The sequence below is a fragment of the Gymnodraco acuticeps genome, unplaced genomic scaffold, assembly GCF_902827175.1.
Source record: "Gymnodraco acuticeps unplaced genomic scaffold, fGymAcu1.1, whole genome shotgun sequence".
NCBI classification, from domain to species: domain Eukaryota; kingdom Metazoa; phylum Chordata; class Actinopteri; order Perciformes; family Bathydraconidae; genus Gymnodraco; species Gymnodraco acuticeps.
The window spans coordinates 154019-173151 of record NW_022990794.1 but is presented as its reverse complement, the minus strand read 5'-3'; the positions used below and the strand labels follow the sequence as shown (position 1 = coordinate 173151).

Below are 19133 nucleotides of genomic sequence, written 5' to 3'. Positions count from 1 at the left end.
CATTCAGGAGGCTGGTGTTAAATTACAGGCTGTTTTTAACATTATTCAGACTCAGCTTGCTGAACTTAAGCTTATTTTAAATGTTGATAAAACTAAGGTAATGCTATTTTCAAAAGCTAAAAAGACACCAGAGCCTGTTTTGGATATTGTTACTATGCAAGGACAAGTACTTGAAGTGGTTACCAGTTATAAATACCTAGGTATCTGGCTTGATGATTGTCTTACTTTTAAACTTCAGGTCATTCATCTGCTTAAAAAGCTGAGGGTTAGACTAGGTTTCTTTTTCAGAAACAAGTCCTGTTTCTCTTTTGAAGCCAGGAAAAGGCTCTGTGACCTTTTGACCTGTGCTGGACTATGGTGATCTGATCTATATGAATGCACCTGCCCATTGCCTGGAAAAATTAGATGCCGCCTATCACAGTGCCCTGAGATGTGTTACTAACTGTAAAGCACTTACTCATCACTGTACCCTATATGCCAAGGCAGGTCTGCCTTCACTAACTGTACGGAGGCTCAGTCATTGGTACATGTTCATTTACAAAGCCATGTTGGGTAAACTACCTTTTTATATCTGCTCCCTGATCTCTCGACGAATTGAAAGTACGTATTGCCTGAGATCTCATGATGTTGTTTTATTAAATGTGCCAAGTGCTAGGACTGTCTTAGGGAAGAAAGCTTTTAGTTGTGCAGCTCCACTAAATTGGAACAGTCTGCAAACATGTTTAAAACTGAGCACTTTGGTTCCCCTGCATCATTTTAAAACTCAGCTGGGTGACATGCTGTTTGATACTCATGGTACCTGTCTCTGTAAATAGAGTTTGTAAACTGTACCCTGTACATTATGTTGTATGTCATCCTTATTGTTGTTCTGTTGTTTTTATGTTACATGTGTAACTAATGTCCTGCAGGTCACTCTTGAAAAAGAGATCTTTTGATCTCAAGGGGCTTTCACCTGGTTAAATAAAGGCTACACACAGGTGTTGAGAGATGTATCCATAAATTCATTTTGCTCTCAAAATGCACCAGGTTCAATATTTAAAAAAAAAATCTTCCCGGGGAAGCATGCCCCTAGAGGAGGTGAGAACCCCCCCACTTGTAAAATAGCACTTTACCTCTGCTTACACCTACTGTATATGCCATTTTATATGCTGTGAGCTGATTATCGAGCCTTCATTGTAAGAGTCGCGGGTACACTGTGTATGTGCGTATTCCACTGTAGCGCCCGGGACATTAATGGGAAACCCTAGTTTGTACATGTTCAATATATTTGTAACACTGTACACATGAACGTTTCTTTTTTCGGTTCACCAAAAAAAAAATCTCACTCCAAGCTGAACTCAAATGTTGGCAGCCCTGGCTCATATCTGTGGACCAAGAATCTGTTTTTTGAGTGCAGGGATTGTTTTACAGCCCTATTTTTATTACACTCAAATTAACTTTGAAACATTTGGTTACATTTCAAGTACATCTGCAACCAGACTAAACTCAAAGCTTAACAAATCGACGACATGACAAATATTTTGGTTATCAGCTGAAATATTTTCACAAAGGATTATGTCATGGGAATGAGGCTAAATGTGTTTTTGTGGTTGCTTTTAACATACGATGTAAAAAGGGTCAAACACTACTAAATATGTAAATCCACACCAAATCTTAGAGGCTACATTCTCATGAGCTTAAAACTGTGACGTCATTAGAATTAGGTATGCAGTTTTTACATTTGAAAATAATTTGAAATTTAAACCAAACTTTTCATAGGATTATTTAGTTTGGTTACTGCAGCTTTTACTTTTAATGACAACATATCTGAAGTTGTATCCACAGGCAGGCAGACAAGAAATAAGACTCCAGGACGAGCAGAGGTATTTTGTAAGGAAACTTTTATGTGTGCTTTGTGAAACTCACTTATCATTACAGACAGAAGGCGTTGCAGTTTCCAGTACAGCAGATAAGGTTTGATATTAAAGAGTACAAAAAAAGGAAAATCACAATTCCAGAGTTCATTTCTCTCCAACCTCACAGGGAAAACAAGCGAAAGAAAGAAGAGAAACAAGCTTTTGGTCCAAGTCTTTTCTTCTCAGTTCCTTCCCCGTCTGTCCCTCCCTGAGTCTCCCCCTCCTCTCCCCCGTAACAGCCAACAAACACTAGAGGACTCAGTTATCCTGGAATTTAGACAGAGCTTTCCCAGAAAGGGCCTGATTGATGCCCACAACACCCAGAGCTCAGATATTGAACACATTATGATTGCATAGTTTTCTTTTTTACATCATTTCCTTTTGTAGTATTTTTTTACTTGCACATAATGGAATGTTTACATAAAGACCCCTCCCCGATCTTTTCCCTCCCCCTTCTTTGCGGTATATTTTATTTCCCCTTTCTTTAGGGACAGATGAGGGGTGTAGGGATGGGGGAGAGAACAGGAAGAAGTGGGAGACTGACTTTAGGAGAGAGTAAGAGCGAGGGACAGGGCTCACCATTCGGCACATTTATTTGATTTCTTCCACCATTGTTCCAAAAGTCTAAGGGGGGAGCTCCACAGCGCGTTACTATGGTAGCTCTTAAAAATCTAGGAAGTCAATGTCTCAATGAAATGACGTGTATATAATTCTGCATTATTTCTTGTATATAAAACTGGACTAACTTTGACCACTACAATCTTACCTATCATATAAATGTATAATTGTTTTTATTTAAATAAGCACCTATAGCCAGGAGGAGAATAGTTTCACAGAAGCAAATATTTGTTGATAATTATGGTGATGCTTGTCATGGGATTTATACAGGGGAAGGCCTTTCGGTACATAAGGCTCCACTTCATGGCTACCAACTATTTCCACGATTATTTCCATTGCAGAGAGAAAAAGAAAGCTGAAGAAAAAAAGACTTCTGGAAGCTCAAACCTACCCACTGGTGAAACTGCTCTGCTCTCATTGGCTTTGAAATGTCAGCGTTTTTATTTTTAATATATGTCCCTCGACTGGAAAGCCTGCCATCAATTATTCTCAACAACTCGAACTGTGTATGACATGATTCGCACTGGAAAAAAAAGTATGTACAGCGCTGGGCCCCGCCCCCCCCCCAATCTGCACCAATCACCAGCCCCACCCCACCAAATTAACAAAGACAGGAGGAGGAAAAGAGCTGAGGTCAGACGGGTGACCTTATCCAGCCACGTGGGAATTATGGGTAAATAAGTCATTTTATCTCTGCTTGGTCAGCACCCCCCCTCCCATCCTTCTGACCCCGCAGCATATATCTCTAGGATCTAATACACAAACCTCGCCAGTCGCCACATCAAACCCCACACCACCCTGCCCCCCCCTCAGCTGACAAGAATAAAGAAATTATAATAAAATAAACAAAAAATAGCATAAGTATCAAATTAGCTTGTTCCCCCCCTCCCCAGTTTAGCTCCACAAAGGCAGAGAGGGTGAAGCTAAGGACCCGCACTACAGAGCAACTGTCCCCAGCTGCCCTGGATATGCCCGTTCATCAAATACCTTTTACAACAAATGGATTACTCTGGATGCGTTTGGAAAACATTCGACCCCGGCCCACCTAACTACAGTCCAATCAACACGCTCATTCTCAAACACTCCTGATCCTTTCTAAAACGGCACACGCAGGGGCACCTCACAACCACCAATCAAATTCTTCCAATTGCTCACGTTCTGGCCTCTTCTCTACGCACAGAGTAACTCTCTACACCCCCCTCCCCCCCCCCCCACTGGTTTGTGCAGCCCTCCTCTACAGGTCGCTCTCTCCGTACAGGGCGGTGGAGAAGGACATGTAGTCCAGGGCCCCGGGGGCGGCGTCGGGCCCCGTGTAGGGCGCCATGCGGGCGATGCAGTACTCCGCCTGGTCGGGGGGGAGCTCCCTCCGCAGCTCCTCGGCCGTGATGAAGGTCTGATGGACACAAAGAGGAGGGTACATAAGGGCTTACAATATATCACAATGTGACAGAATAACTTACAAAATTGTTTATACAAAAGATTAATTTGAGAATTAAAGGTTATTGTTTTTGTTGTCCAATTAAGTTTGAATGTACTGCAGTTTGAAAGAGATGGGATAAAAGGAGGGAAATATCCAAAAGCTTCCATCTCATTCCATCAAATACATTATTTTTAGCATCTGGTTTTCTTTGCCAATCAGAACCAAGAATCATATTTGTTCTGTTAGTGAGCTTTATGCTTCATACAGACTCCTGCACAAGAACCATTTAGATTGTTGTTGTTGTTGCTTTAACTGGAAGCTGTATAATTATGTGTGATAAAACACAAACACTCATCACTAGGAATGGGTATCGTTAGGATTTTATCGATACCGGTATTTTTCGATACTCTTCAATAATTTGGTGCTCAAAATGATAGAGATGATTACAAGATGTGAAGATTAAACAGTCATTTTATTGTAATTTATTTGTATTTATTATTTAATGTAACTTTTTCAATGTCATACCAAGCAGGTATGAGTGTGTTTGACAGTGTGTCTCTGAAGGGGGGCGGTAATTAGGGGAAGTTCATAAATACCCACACACACACTCACCTTGTCAGCGGCCAGGATCTTGAAGGAGGCGATGACCTGGTCTGCAGTGTCCGTGTCAGTCGTTTCCCTGGACATGAAGTCGATGAAGGCTTGGAAGGTGACTGCTCCGCTGTTGTTGGGGTCCACTATGCTCATGATGCGAGCAAACTCACTGTCTCCCTGGCAACCGAGAAACATAAGGTTAACCAGGAGACAGCATTTATTTATTTTTTCACACACACACACACACACACACACACACACACACACACACACACACACACACACACACACACACACACACACACCACACACACACAAATACACCACACACCACACACACACACACACACTTACTACACACACCACCACAAACACACACAGAACACACACAAACAACACACACACACAACAACACACACACAACAACACACACAACACAACACACACAACACACACACACACACACACACACACAACACCACACACACCACACACACACACAACACACACCAAAACACACACCGTGTGCAAAAAATCAGGACCTCCATTAATGGACTGAGCCGGAGATTTGGTTTTGCTGGTCCCAATATTTTACATTTCTCCACATGCACAATACATTACATAACACTGTTTGATACCAATGAGAAACACGGAACATATGAGGACACTGAGGACTGTGTCATTGGGATGTCAATAGTCAACTAAAGCCCCAGCAGAGGAGCAGAAGGTACAAAGCAACAGATCGAATAAAACCAGCGAGAGGATCGGGTGAGAGCAGGGTTCGTAGCAAAAGGGTACAACTCAGATTTAAGCCAGAAGCAGCACAACAAAACTAAACTGAGCAAGACTGTAGTTTGGAAATATTTTCAAAAACAATATTGAGCTTTGCAATAAAATAAGAAATACTATTATTTATTTTGTATTCCTTTGTTTCTTCAAAAATCAAACTAAAAGGCCAGGTAGTCTACTAAAATGTTGATTTAAGAGAAAATGTAAATGATGACCAAGATGAAGAAATATGTTGGTGATTACTCTACAATACAGATCTCCAGCCCTTCTCATAAGGAGCTGATTTCTTACTGGAAATGTAGCATGATGGCACACATCTTTAACATCTTCCCAGACTGGGTGTGGTCATTTCAAGACAAACTCAATTGAGTTCAGATGTCCGTGGCCCTGCTGACCCCCGACAGCATCATGCCAGCAGCAGTACCAGGCTGTATCCTGTAGAAATGAGTAGAGCCCGGAAATCCTCTGAGACCATCAGTCCCGATCGCTTCTGTGGCGCCACAGCCAAGGCCCAGGTGATAAGGGGAGAGAGACACAGGTGGCAGAGAGGAGGAGGAAGGAGAGGATGAAGATCGAGGAGGAGTGGTGCACAGAAACAGAGATGTTGTAGAGAAAATGTTGGAGGGGTGTGAAAAAAAGATAAAAAGCACAAACAGTTAACAGCAAAAGTTAAACCTGACGGACAGACAGGAGAAGGGGGGGCGGGGGGGGGGGTGTTCAGAGAGTGAGAGGGAGCCTGATCCAGCTGAAGCACAAAGCAACAGAGCCCCCAGGTGGACAAACAGGACGCAGCATCTCTGCCTCCATGCTGAGGGACGGACCCCCGCGGGACCCCAGAGCAGGAGTGCTGACTCAGCACTGACCACTCTACTGTGTCTGGTTTCCTTCATATCAGATTAACATGATCAATGACAGCAGGACATCTGGGATTATATTTCTTTAAATCTGAAGATAACAAATCCAATTTGATCAATAATCTAGATGTTTAGAGATTGCTGGTGCACTGTCTGACGTTATCGTCTTGTTCAAGCCCATGTTCAAGGTCAATTGTAATACATCACAAATTATTACCAAATGTGACAGTACGAACTGGTAAATATTTAGTAAAATAAAAGTAAATCAAGGCCTATTCCAACTGTAAACGGTGACATGTATTTGCATTGCATCTTTGTTTACGGAAGTGAATTGATTTACCAGACAAATATAGTTTTGACCTCCTCAGAGCACCTTCATTAACATCTCAAAATCAGGCAAAAATGTTTTGTAAAACAGGGATGACAATCCAGTATATGCTTCAATTGTTTGTAATGTATTACATTGCTAAAATATAAATTGTTCTGTCTCTGGCTCCTCACAGTAAGAGTGTAGGGAGATTTTGTATAACTTCCAGATAAGAGATCCCTATGTCCGGCCCTGCTTCAGACAGCTTCAGTGTGTGGTCAGTGCTCCTGCTCAGAGGCTAACCCCACCTCTTGGCTCAGAGGCTAACCCCACCTCTTTGTTCACAGGCTAACCCCACCTCTTTGTTCACAGGCTAACCCCACCTCTTTGTTCACAGGCTAACCCCACCTCTTGGCTCACAGGCTAACCCCACCTCTTGGCTCACAGGCTAACCCCACCTCTTGGCTCACAGGCTAACCCCACCTCTTGGCTCAGAGGCTAACCCCACCTCTTGGCTCAGAGGCTAACCCCACCTCTTGGCTCAGAGGCTAACCCCACCTCTTTGCTCAGAGGCTAACCCCACCTCTTGGCTCACAGGCTAACCCCACCTCTGGCTCAGAGGCTAACCCCACCTCTTGGCTCACAGGCTAACCCCACCTCTTTGCTCACAGGCTAACCCCACCTCTTTGTTCACAGGCTAACCCCACCTCTTGGCTCAGAGGCTAACCCCACCTCTTGGCTCAGAGGCTAACCCCACCTCTTTGCTCACAGGCTAACCCCACCTCTTTGTTCACAGGCTAACCCCACCTCTTTGTTCAGAGGCTAACCCCACCTCTTGGCTCAGAGGCTAACCCCACCTCTTGGCTCACAGGCTAACCCCACCTCTTGGCTCACAGGCTAACCCCACCTCTTGGCTCACAGGCTAACCCCACCTCTTGGCTCACAGGCTAACCCCACCTCTTGGCTCACAGGCTAACCCCACCTCTTGGCTCACAGGCTAACCCCACCTCTTGGCTCAGAGGCTAACCCCACCTCTTGGTTCAGAGGCTAACCCCACCTCTTGGTTCAGAGGCTAACCCCACCTCTTGGTTCAGAGGCTAACCCCACCTCTTGGCTCAGAGGCTAACCCCACCTCTTGGCTCAGAGGCTAACCCCACCTATTTGTTCACAGGCTAACCCCACCTCTTGGCTCAGAGGCTAACCCCACCTCTTTGTTCACAGGCTAACCCCACCTCTTGTCTTGGCTCCGCCCACGCTGCAGATCCTACCTGCTTGTTGTTCTCCACATCGTAGCCCAGACTGATCAGACAGGCCTTGAACTCTTCGGCCATCAGAGCCCCACTGTGATCCTGAGACCAGACAAACAGCCAATAACAGAGCGCCACGTCATGAGGATGAACCAATCACAACACAGGGATGGTGGTGACCATGAGATCCACAGCATGCAGGGAGGAGATGGAGACATGGAGGATGGAGACACAGACATTCACTGATGTTTAGACAATGTCAACACACAGAACTCAACAGGAAGTCATGATGGCCCCAGACTCCTTTTCAACACATCCCGAGGTAATAATGAAACACTTATAAATGGTTTCACAGAGTTATACTGAAAATTCACTTGAAACTGAAGGGTTTCTGCTTGGTAATACAGAAGAATACTATAAATGTGTTATTGAGAGCCACATGCATTCTTCTAAAATATATTATATTAGAATATAATAATCGAGGAGTCAGTATGTCCTCCATTTAAAAGAGGTTCACATTGTAGATTGTGGGACATTTAAAAGGTTCTAGTATTATGCTGTAGAATAACACTGATGTGATGGGTGACCACAGGAAACAGAGTGACACACACATAGTGGTGTGAGATGGTGAATGATGGGGATGCCCACCCACTCCCTTCCCCTCAAAGAGCCAATGTTTGAAACGACCATTGGACACAGAGGTTTGCTGACATATTCTGCTTTTTACCCCCAACTAGGCACCAGTTGTGTGAACACTGCCGCAGATAGATTATTTTAAAACTAAACTACATCAATGTCCTGACATTAACATGCAGATTCATTTATAGAAAAGCTGCCTCTTTTCCTCACTCTTTGCCCTCTCCGCAGCAAACACTGTGCTCTGCTAACATCTGACCTTCACCCCCACCCGACTTGTGCTAGTTACTAAAATCAGGATGGATACTCACACGTTTGGCTCCTCTCTCACCCCCTTGTAAGGTCTAAACATTCATTCATCAAGTTATACATTTATATAGAAAGGGCTAAATCCTCACATCAAAACACAAACTTTTATGACAGTTAATGTACAGTCATATATGAATACATATGCCATAGATAAGACAATACCATGAAAAAACCACAAAGTTTTGGGTTGAGGGCTTAATGTGTTGTTGTCCTAGTAGAGTGTGGTGTAGCATGCATGCATTACCATTGTGTCAGAGTATATGTATTTATATTTACTGCTCTGATTTAGTTCTTAAATTCTGAAGCTTCCATGTGTCGTAAAAGGGCGGTAGCTAGAAGTAGCTAAATTAAATCACTAAACGTCATCACCCTGAATAGCTCTTAGTTTAGCAGTGGTGATGATAAAGTCATGTGACCGTGGTTAGTTAGTAAAATATCATCTATAGAAATGATCCATATCATAAATGTTTTACCACAGAGTTTTCTTCTGCAATAATCAATTCAATACCAATCAAGTATATTTAAAAGTTTACAACCATTCTGTGACAGTGTGTACAAACAGAACCCAACAGGTGTGTAATGAGCCGTGGCCCCGCAGCTCGGCCCCTGACCTTGTCAAAGTGGTTGAAGGAGGCGCGGTACTCGTAGAGCTGCTCCTGGCTGATGCCCTTGGCGTCACGCGTCAGGATCTGGTTCTCCACCTCGTTGATGGTCCTGGCGATGGTGGTCAGCAGCTGCTCCCAGCCCACACGCAGGTGCTGCGGGGGGGGGGGGGAACATGTTACTCATTGTCTCTCAGAGTTTTACTCTCTGTACTGACCTTAGGGAATGTACAGAGGGAATCTTATCAAAACAAACTGCTTTTATGTGCTTATAGTCTAAGTCCCAGCACTGTGATTTCAGGATCCAAAGTGGCACATTTGTATCTGTGTGCTGATTTTGACTAGCAAAAGTAGTGTTGCGACCATTGGATATAGAATCACAAGTTGAAAATGAATATCTCTACAGTGGATAATTTATTTTCAATTAGATAAGCAATCTTTCCAATCTTAAATGATCCTTCACCTTAAACGGACCACAAATTCATCAAAATCAGCCCACAGAGAGTACAAACATGGACATTTCCTAGTTAAAACTGCCATTGTTGATCCTGCAAACGTCAGAAATTGATTTCTATAATTTATTTTGTTCTATACATTTCTAACATAAAACTTTGGGGTACTCCACATTTCTGGGTTCACAATAGGACTATGAGTATTAACTAGTATCCTTAAAAAAGCAGCGGGCAGCAGTGATAGAGTGGATTCTTCCTTAAGGCTTGAGATGTATGTGTGAAGTTACCTCCATTGTGTAGGAGGTGTATTGGTTATCGAAGATGAGGGCCTCCTGGATGAGCTGGTGGGAGCCCTCCAGGGTGTTGATCTCTGGCATGTAGGACATGATGGACGTCTGGTAATCCCTCAGGTTGGTCAGCTGGTCTTCCAGAGTGCCGTTCATCTCAATGGATATCCGGCCTATTTCCTGCAGACACACAAACAGTGTTTACTATCCTGTTTATCCTACAAATACACTGATTTAAGAAGAAATGACATGCACCATATCATGCAGCAATGTTTGATTCTTTATAAAACCCTTAATCCAGCACCAAATCTATTTTTCTTTAACCCTTTCTTTTGAAGCAAGTGTGAAAATAGCTAATTATTTGACTGAAGGGTAGATTGGTGTATTTTCCTTTCATTATTTCAACATTAAAATGCTCACAATGAGTTGCAGAAGCTCAGTTTAAAAAAAACAAACAGTAAATGTGCAGCAGGGGAAGCTTCAAAATATATGATGAAGCTGTATTGGCATGAATGGTTCTGGGTTAAGCAGTGTGTGTTCAGCATTTCAAAGGAACAATTAAAAAACAAGTGATATATAAACATATTGAGTCAATACATTTAGAAACTGGCATAAAAGTATTGAGCTGTCTTAAAACGTTGAAACCTTGAGCAGGGTTTAATTTCACTAAAGCTCTGAACTCTCACACTGATCCTCATTACCTCCATCTTTGCCTGTATGTAGGCGCCGACCGTGTTGGCCTGCGTGGCGAACTTGGCTCTCAGACTGTCGTTGTTGTTCTGCTTGTTCAGCTCCTCCTGCAGGGCCGTGTCACGCAGGGGCACCATGCCCATCGCCTGCAACACACACGATTATGTTCTCTTGTTAAGAAATGTTTTCTCATAAATGATGCGGTAAGCAGGAGGACAGAATTACTTTAAACTGACGCCGTTTTGCATTTCTATAGGTTGCATAAATACAAGCATGGTTTTATATACTATCATGTTTAATTGTGTTTTATGCCGTTTGCCAAGACTTGATAAGTCGCTCGTAAAACACAGGAGGTATGGAAACTAAGAACACCATATGTGGTAAATTGTACAGCTAATATAACACATTAGTTGTATTACCTTTAACTGGTGTATTATGGATATATAGTTGCTGATCGACAGCTGGAACACAAACCACCAAATACAAACAAATAATTCAGATCCAGTCGTCATGACTCCACTCCGGAGGGATTCCCCGATCACTTCACACCGGACGCGATGCGATGTTTGGGGGCAGCGCGATTACATGTAAAGTCAATGCAGAGACGCGGACAGACGCGAATTCGCTCCGACGGCGAGCATGAAGCGGTGGACGCGGCGCGAATCACGCGATTGAACAGTGCCGCGTCAAACGCGAGAGTTCCATTTTTTCAACTCGAACGTCAAATTCACGTGACGCGTTCTCGCGGAAGCCAATCAGCGGTGAGGATCTCAGCCTGCCATCACTGAAGTTCAACCATGCGTTCAACCAGAACACATCAGCCGTTAGCTGTTAGCAGTTAGCACACAGAGCTCACAGCTCCTCATATCTGTTCAGAAACTGGACAAAAGTTAAACAAGTACAAACCACAGACTGTCTGTGTCATGGCGAATACTAATAGCATTAATTCATGGTTTTTACTAACCGGTATCAGTATGTTGTTTCTTCTGCATAATTTAGAAACGTGTATTACAATTTAATCACGGTCAAATATGTTCATTTTGTTGTAGTTAGCTCCCGAGCCAGCGCGTCTTGTTTGAATGATGCGAGTAAACACAGCTGGCAGCCGCTGTGAAACTCGAGCGTTTAGAGCGAAGCGAATATTCGCATCGCGTCCGGTGTCAACGTAGCATTAGTTTCTCATCAAGGGGGGTCTCCTGTCCATGGTACAAACACACTGCCTGAGGAAGGCTGTGTGTATTTATTTTGTCATTAACCTTTTTCGGACCACTTATTTATTTATTTTGGTGACGATCCGACCTCCATGTCTGTCTGATCAATGACCACATCATAAAATGATTATTGAACACAGGGTACTGCTTAGAGTTCTGGTATGCACTCTTTAAAAGCAGCATTAGTGTTAGTGGCTATTATTGGTTTACTGCAGGCAGTTTATCCCCCCCCAAAAAATGTACAAAGAAATAAGTGTAGGAGGCAGATATGACGGAGTGGTGTTCCTTCCCCGCAGAACTGCTTTAAAGAAACACCTAAATCCGAGGGAGAAACAATACATTTACAATTTGTATTGCACTACACTAGTACATTTAAACTCAAGGGGGTATAAACAGCACTAAGCTTTGTGCAGGTATAATCCCCAGGAAGCCCAGGCCACAGCCCACCTTCTCCCACTTGCTGTCGATGCTCTGCGGGGTGATGGTGGTGTAGGGGTTGGCAGCGCTCAGCTTGATGCCGTTGCTCTGGGCGATCTTCTGCACCTCCGCCTGGATGGCCTGGATGGCCTCCCGCTCCTTGTTGGCCTCCGCCAGGGTGGACTTGAACTGCTCGTGGGCTGTGATCAGACCCTGAGGGGGGAACAACGTTTGGTTTTACCTGCAGCACTTTAGCCAGGTATAGTTCATCTCACATTATAATATATGTTATTTTGTATAATTCACATTTCTTTAGGGTTGTCAATATATTCATTTTATATCCAATTGTGATATGAGACTAGATATCGTGTTAGATTTCTGAAATTGTTATATTGAACAAGTGTTGTCTGTTTCTGGTTTTAAAGGCTGCAGTAAAGTGATCATTTTTACAAATGTACCAGACTGTTCGAGCCACTTATTTGCCTTTAGCAATTACATCCACAAAAATATGAGTGTTTTACAATAATATTATTCTGTAAATATGTTGCGAAAGCACAAAAAAGTTAACCCTACAATAACGTTGAAATATAAATAGAGGTATTTGATCAGAAATATTGTGATATTTTTCTTCATATCGCACAACCCTTCTTTCTTCAGTAATTCCTCTTGTGCATATGTCTAGGACAAAGCAATAATTCACCCCCCTCCTGTGTTACCTGGATCTCCTCGATGTTGTGCACGATGAACATGTCCTGCAGGTCCTCCATTGCTCCCTCCATCCAGTTGTTGAAGGGCGCTGCTCTCTTGGCGTACTCCAGGTACAGCTCATCGATGGACTCCAGCTGCTTCTCTGTCCTCTGTGGGCACACAGAAATCAAATGTTTTGATATTAATATTTGATAAAGCTGTTCTAGGACTTTAGACACTGGGAATATTATAATTTTTGCATTGGGGCATTACAACCACCTGATTGCATCAGTCAATCTATATGTGATCACACACACATAACGAGAGAGAGAGAGAGAGAGAGAGAGAGCGAGCGAGAGAGCGAGAGAGCGAGAGAGCGAGAGAGAGAGAGAGAGAGGGGTACCTCCAGAGACTCCTTGCGGTTCTGGGTGAGGGCCCCCAGGCTGTCCCACTGATCACAGATCTTCTGACAGCGAGCGTTGACGCTGGCAGAGTCGTAGTAGTCCAGCTCGCTGCAGGCAGGGAGGAGCAGATGTATAAAAGATGCTATCACACAGATACATGAGTCTCCTCCACTTCCTCTCTGCCTCCTTACTTGAGCTCCTGTGCGATGGCGGCGATCTGCTCCACTCGGTCCTGATGGGCCGCCAGGTCGCTCTCAAAGGCTTCGTGTTTCCGTAGCAACGCCTTGACTTCGGACAGGGTGCAAGTCTCGTAGTCTTTCTGGGTCAGCATGGCCTCCTTACCTGCACACAGAGCATCATGTTAATAACTTAACCTGCTGCTCTCTGGGAGGGTTCATTTGGTCAGCTGCTTTATACTGTGTTCACTTTTTGTTTTTAATCGTTTTTATTTTGCAGTCAGTCTATAACATTTGATCCCCTCTACTTTGTTTACAACATTTAAAAAGAAGCTGGCAAAGATATTTTTTGTAACTAAATGTCAGTCTGATCTTTTTTCGACCAGTATATTTCATGTAGATGTAGATGTCCAACATTAGTGTTGATTTGACCTTGGTTATGAAAGTCAAGGAACCAAAGATACTAAGTAATAGATTTCATTACCTGAAGCCAACACAGCAATTTACTTGAAAAACAAATATGAGCTTCAAGTGTATATTTCAAACAATCTGCATCAGCTGCTCTCTTTGTGAAGAACACAGACTGGTTCAATCAAATATCAAATGAGTGTTTAGTCATTTTACTATTTGATTTACTAACAATATGTACAGTTGGATAGAGAAGAGGGGTTTTTCTCTTGGAATGAATGGAAATTGATTTTGTTTTGCCAAAAAGGGGATTCAACTTGATCATCGAGGGGGGAACTACACAGTTAGTGGTATTTTACAAAGGGTGAATGTGTGTGTGATTAAGCACACCGTCGGTCCAGGACTCATGGATTTTAGACTTCTGGTGGAACTTCTCGGCTAAATGCTCCAGTCTCTCCAGACGTCTGATCTCGCTGAGGATCCACTCCTCGTAGCCCTTCTCTGCTCCCTCCAGAGTGTACCACGCTCCGTTGATGTCCTGAGAGCAAACAGCAGCTGTTATTATACCATTCCTTCACTGCAGAGCACATAATGCACCAGTTTGTAGTCCATGACAGTAGAAGAACAGCCCACCTACTAGCAGTCATTCCAAACTGTAAAGAAGTGTAATGGTGTGAAACTAAACCCTCTATTGGGTTGAATCATTCAAGAGAACTAGACTTAAAGCTGATCTGAGACATTTCTGTTCACCGTGGAATGGCACAAAGTCAATTATTAAAGAATGTCAGTGTCATGGACAAATGCACAAAACATGATATATATACACACCAGAGACAGGAAAGGATTTTGTGCATTTTACACCTGACTTAACTATATGCTACTGTTCTGTTAAACTGCAACTACACTAAAACCAGCAACATGAAATGAAAAAGTCAAAACTAAAATGAAAATAAAAGTAGTTGAAAATGCAACAGATGCTAACGTGTTCTGTGAGGCTGACACAAAGGTTGTTTACATAATAAAATGTTTCAATGCAGGTTTAAGTGTAGATGAACATCTTTGTGGAGAGCACACTTGTCCTATTTATGTATTTGCATATCTATATATTTTTAATAAGGGTAAGCAGATTTCCTGCCGTCTGTAAGATATACAAATATAATTCAAATGTCTGGTGATATGGACTCTTTTCATTCTAAGTGAGATGTAGGTGTACATACAGACACCATGCGTCCCTCTGACGGCATGAAGGCAGGTCTGTTGCTGAGTCTCAGTTTGGTCTGCAGAGTGTTGAAGCTGATCTCCAGCTGGCATTTCTCTTGGACCTGAGGACAGGAGGGGAAGAGGTTTCACAGTGTCAGCCATTCAGTAGAGGAAACCTCTTAGAATAAGGACTGTGGTTAGGCTGGAAGTGAGAAACCATTTTCATGGTGTGAGTAGAGAGCACGTGAGGAGCTCTGTTACCTTGGGGGGTTTGTGGACGCAGCGGTAGTCTCTGAAGTCCTCCTGCTTGGCCTGCATGTCAGTCACCGTCTTCTCCTGGGTCCGGTTCTCCAGCCAGGGGATGGTCCGGCGGATCCACTCCAGCAGCTGACCAGGAGGAGACCAGGAAATACAATCAGATTGTCAGGAAACAAGGCTCTGACACTTAATCAGTAACTAAACTTAATTACAAAACATCAAAAAATAAAATGAATAGTGTAGAGTCAGGTAGATGAATAAATAAAAGTCTCCTCACCTCACTGGCCAGCTTCTCGTAGTCCTCCATCATCTGCTCGTTCTCCTGGTTGACAGCCAGCACTTTGCAAATACGGTTGGCGGCTGTCTCAGCCTATCAGAAAACAGAGTGATGAGTAGCGCTCGCGGTGATTGGATAGAACATGCTGACATCACGTCCACTCCACTCTTAGTGAGACATTCACTGTAGCTAAGCGTTAAGAGTCTCTAAATCAAACAGTGTCTACTGCTCATTATAATTTCCTGTTAGAATAATTTATCACTTCTGTTTTTATTTGTATTTGTGCGAGCACAATCCACACACAGGCAGTGAACAGAAATAAAACTAACCTTAAGGTCACATTATTTTAGAAAAGTGCAAATGACTCAAAGTCAAATGGAGGTTAAACTTGACTGATAAAACATGCTCAAGCTGCTGATGGTTAGTTTAATGTGCCAAAATAAAATAAAATCAATAAGTGTGTTTAAAGCTCCATGCGTCTCCCGCCAAAACTCAGGAGTCAGTCCATACGTCTAGTTACAGTTTCTGTCGCACTGCTGTCCACACCAGCACGGCTGCCTACGATATTACACTACTGTACCACTGGAATAAAACAAAAACAGTACACTTTTCACATATAATCTGTACTAAAAACCCTGTTCCATCATATTGCTTTACATTCTTAACCAATGTATTCTATATATACATTTAAATAACATCACAAAATAAAACAAACATTTGGAATGACAAGTGTTATTAGCTGAGAATTGGAAGGACATTAGTCATGTTCCCCACAGTGATAAAAGAGATCCCTCCCAAACACCCGTCAGTACCATCACCTGGTTTAATCACATGGTTTTGTTCAATTCTCCATTCTGATTGGTTAATTACTGAATTCTAATAGTCTGTATTTTCTGAATGGCAGACTACTGCTATGGACACAGTTGTTCTCGATAGAATAGAATCTAAAAAGGACATACAATAATTTATAGTCAATGAAATTCATTTTAAATCAAACATGTTGTCACATTATCTTTGGTAGGTTGCTGCGAAATAGGCTTCAGGGCCGATTACACTGCAGGGGTTCAATGCATTGATGCTGGCTAACTACATGATTCCATCATTCAACATCATTTCCCCCAGTAAACAACACATTGCTCGACCTACGTGTATTCAGATGTATTCAGAATTTCAGTGGAAACTTGAGATACATTTGACACCCACAACAATCCAGTGAAGGCACATGGCGGTCATGCAGGAGGATTACAGTACTGACGTGAGTTTGGGAATTTAAATCCAGACCATAAAGTAAAACCTTTTTGGGGAAACAGTCAATGTCCAAAGAAGCTGAAACAGAAGCATGAGAGAGCGTTTGCTGGCTTTCCTATCCTGTTGATATTCCCTGAGTTTCCCTGTGAACAAGTCTTATCCAGTGAGGAGGAATATAAAGCAGGATTCTCTGGGGATGGCTATAAGATTTGATCATGGATTGCGATAATAAAACACTCACAATGAGTCATTTGTGGTGAATTTCAGTTATCAGGATATTCTTGAATATGTGACTTGAAACAAATGACTACTTTGCATATGTGGTAGAGTTTGAAAAACAGTCCAATTAAAAGAATCTGAAATGATCTTGTACTGAGGAAACTAATCAAACAGTGTTGCTATTTTTACATATATTATTCCTTTACTTATGCGTGGGGAAATATGATTTCCTTATTAAGGACTCTAGCCAGTTTCCATGGCTAGATTAATCTATTTAATATTTTGAGAAACATTTCTAGATGTTTCTGGGATTTGACCCATTTTCTGATCCTATCTAATGACATTGCTCCCTATCTTCTCTCCGTCTGGAATAACTCTGGAGTTTCTTCTTCTGCACTGTTGAAGTCAGTCTGAAGGGTGAGAAGCTCACCTTCTGAGCGCCAGAGAAGGCGTGATAGAAGCAGGACACATAGGTCATAATGGCCTTCTCATCCGGCCGCAGCGTACCCACGATGTCTACACAGCACCCAGCGGGGGGGAGAGGTTCACCAGGAAGGCAAGCAGAGAGAGAGAGAGAGAGAGAGAGAGAGAGAGTGAAGCCAAAGCTACCCAGAGCTGCATGAGCTCGCTCCTGCAGGGTGTGAGAGCGAGGGAGGACTCTTTAGGTCCACAGCTTCCTCCTGTCCCCCCCCTTGGACGACGCAGCCACAAGTTCCAGGTTGGGACACAAACACGCACATGAGCTGCCAAGCAGCGCTGAGGAAGAGCTTCACTCAGCGCACTCTTCTCAGAGAGTGAGGTTTAGTTTGGTTCATTCAGCAGCTGAGAATGATGTCTTTAATAATCAGGTGGCATTATGAACTGCTCTAAGAAACAACAAGTTATCAACCCTATCCATAAATAAAAAAGAATAAAAAGAGAAATAACTTTAACCATCTTTCTACATTTAACAACAAATAATTCTGATAATAATAATACAAATAATACAATCTTTAGCTCTGGTTTTAAGTGTAGAAATCAGAGCATGACAATAATAATTGAAGGCAAACTGCAGAATAGAGTCGTCTGATTCTTCATGCATATACACATCATAGCACTAATCCAGCAGTAAGTGAAATGACTTTGAAATCAAATGAACTTCATGTTACACCTAACTAGATGATTTGCATTTGGAGGATGACTAAGACACATTCTCAAAAGACCAAGTGAACCAAACCAAAGAGAAAACACTCACACTTTGTTTTGCTACTTAAAGCACCAATATGTTACACTGCTGCTACAAAGTTCTAATCCTTCATCTGCTAATAGTTATCAAAGTATTCCACTCACTCTGTTGACAATACGGAGTATTTACTGCTGTCACCAGCACAGCTACAATCAGACTGTGTGTGTTTGTGTGTGTATTGCTGAGTGTTTGTGTCCCAAAGTGTTCTTATTGAGACTCTGCAGGCTGTGGAGAGAGAGCAGCCATGCTGGACAGGTAGCAGCACCCTGTTAGTAATGGGGGGGGGGGTTATACATCAGGGGTCAGAGGGTACCTTCTGTGCTCCAGAGAAGGCATGGTAGAAACTGGACACATAAGTCATTATGGCTTTCTCATCTGGACGAGCAGTGTTCACAATGTCTACAAGGTGGGGGCAAGACCGTGGTTAAGAAGACACTCACACACTAATACAGGCAAGACATGGGATAAACACAACAGGACACACATGTTGGTACATGCACTCACATATTTGACACACACTTAACAAGCTGTTAACAGACAGACACACAATCAGAGCCTCATACACAAACAGAAGAAACACAAGAGGACAAGCAGAATTCACTTTACAGTATGTGCAAGGGTATATCCATATATTTATTAAAACACCTCTATGTGTTTATTTTTTAATGAATATTTTAAGTTTTCTTTTCTTTTTCGGGGGAGG

The 19133-nt window shown here is 42.8% G+C and overlaps 1 protein-coding gene across 5 annotated transcripts in view; it reads right to left on the bottom strand.

Annotated features, from left to right (window-relative positions):
• Window positions 1-1863: 1863 nt before the first annotated feature.
• The window catches only part of actn4 (actinin, alpha 4), a 70534-nt gene continuing 53264 nt past the window's right edge, over window positions 1864-19133 (bottom strand). Inside the window, exons 8-23 of one of the 5 annotated variants that reach the window (XM_034232781.1) lie at window positions 18744-18829; window positions 15739-15831; window positions 15465-15590; window positions 15221-15325; window positions 14394-14541; window positions 13611-13761; window positions 13419-13527; window positions 13045-13185; window positions 12359-12541; window positions 10712-10846; window positions 10011-10190; window positions 9281-9427; window positions 7746-7826; window positions 5741-5806; window positions 4546-4704; window positions 1864-3906 (exon numbers count right to left, since the gene is read on the bottom strand). In XM_034232781.1, coding sequence (XP_034088672.1) covers window positions 3748-3906; window positions 4546-4704; window positions 5741-5806; window positions 7746-7826; window positions 9281-9427; window positions 10011-10190; window positions 10712-10846; window positions 12359-12541; window positions 13045-13185; window positions 13419-13527; window positions 13611-13761; window positions 14394-14541; window positions 15221-15325; window positions 15465-15590; window positions 15739-15831; window positions 18744-18829 — 2069 coding nt within the window. In that variant the 3' untranslated portion in view covers window positions 1864-3747. Of the gene's footprint in view, window positions 3907-4545; window positions 4705-5740; window positions 5807-7745; window positions 7827-9280; window positions 9428-10010; window positions 10191-10711; window positions 10847-12358; window positions 12542-13044; window positions 13186-13418; window positions 13528-13610; window positions 13762-14393; window positions 14542-15220; window positions 15326-15464; window positions 15591-15738; window positions 15832-17635; window positions 17722-18743; window positions 18830-19133 lie in introns of all 5 variants that reach the window. The other 4 variants (XM_034232780.1, XM_034232779.1, XM_034232778.1 and 1 more) reach the window with 4 other exon arrangements.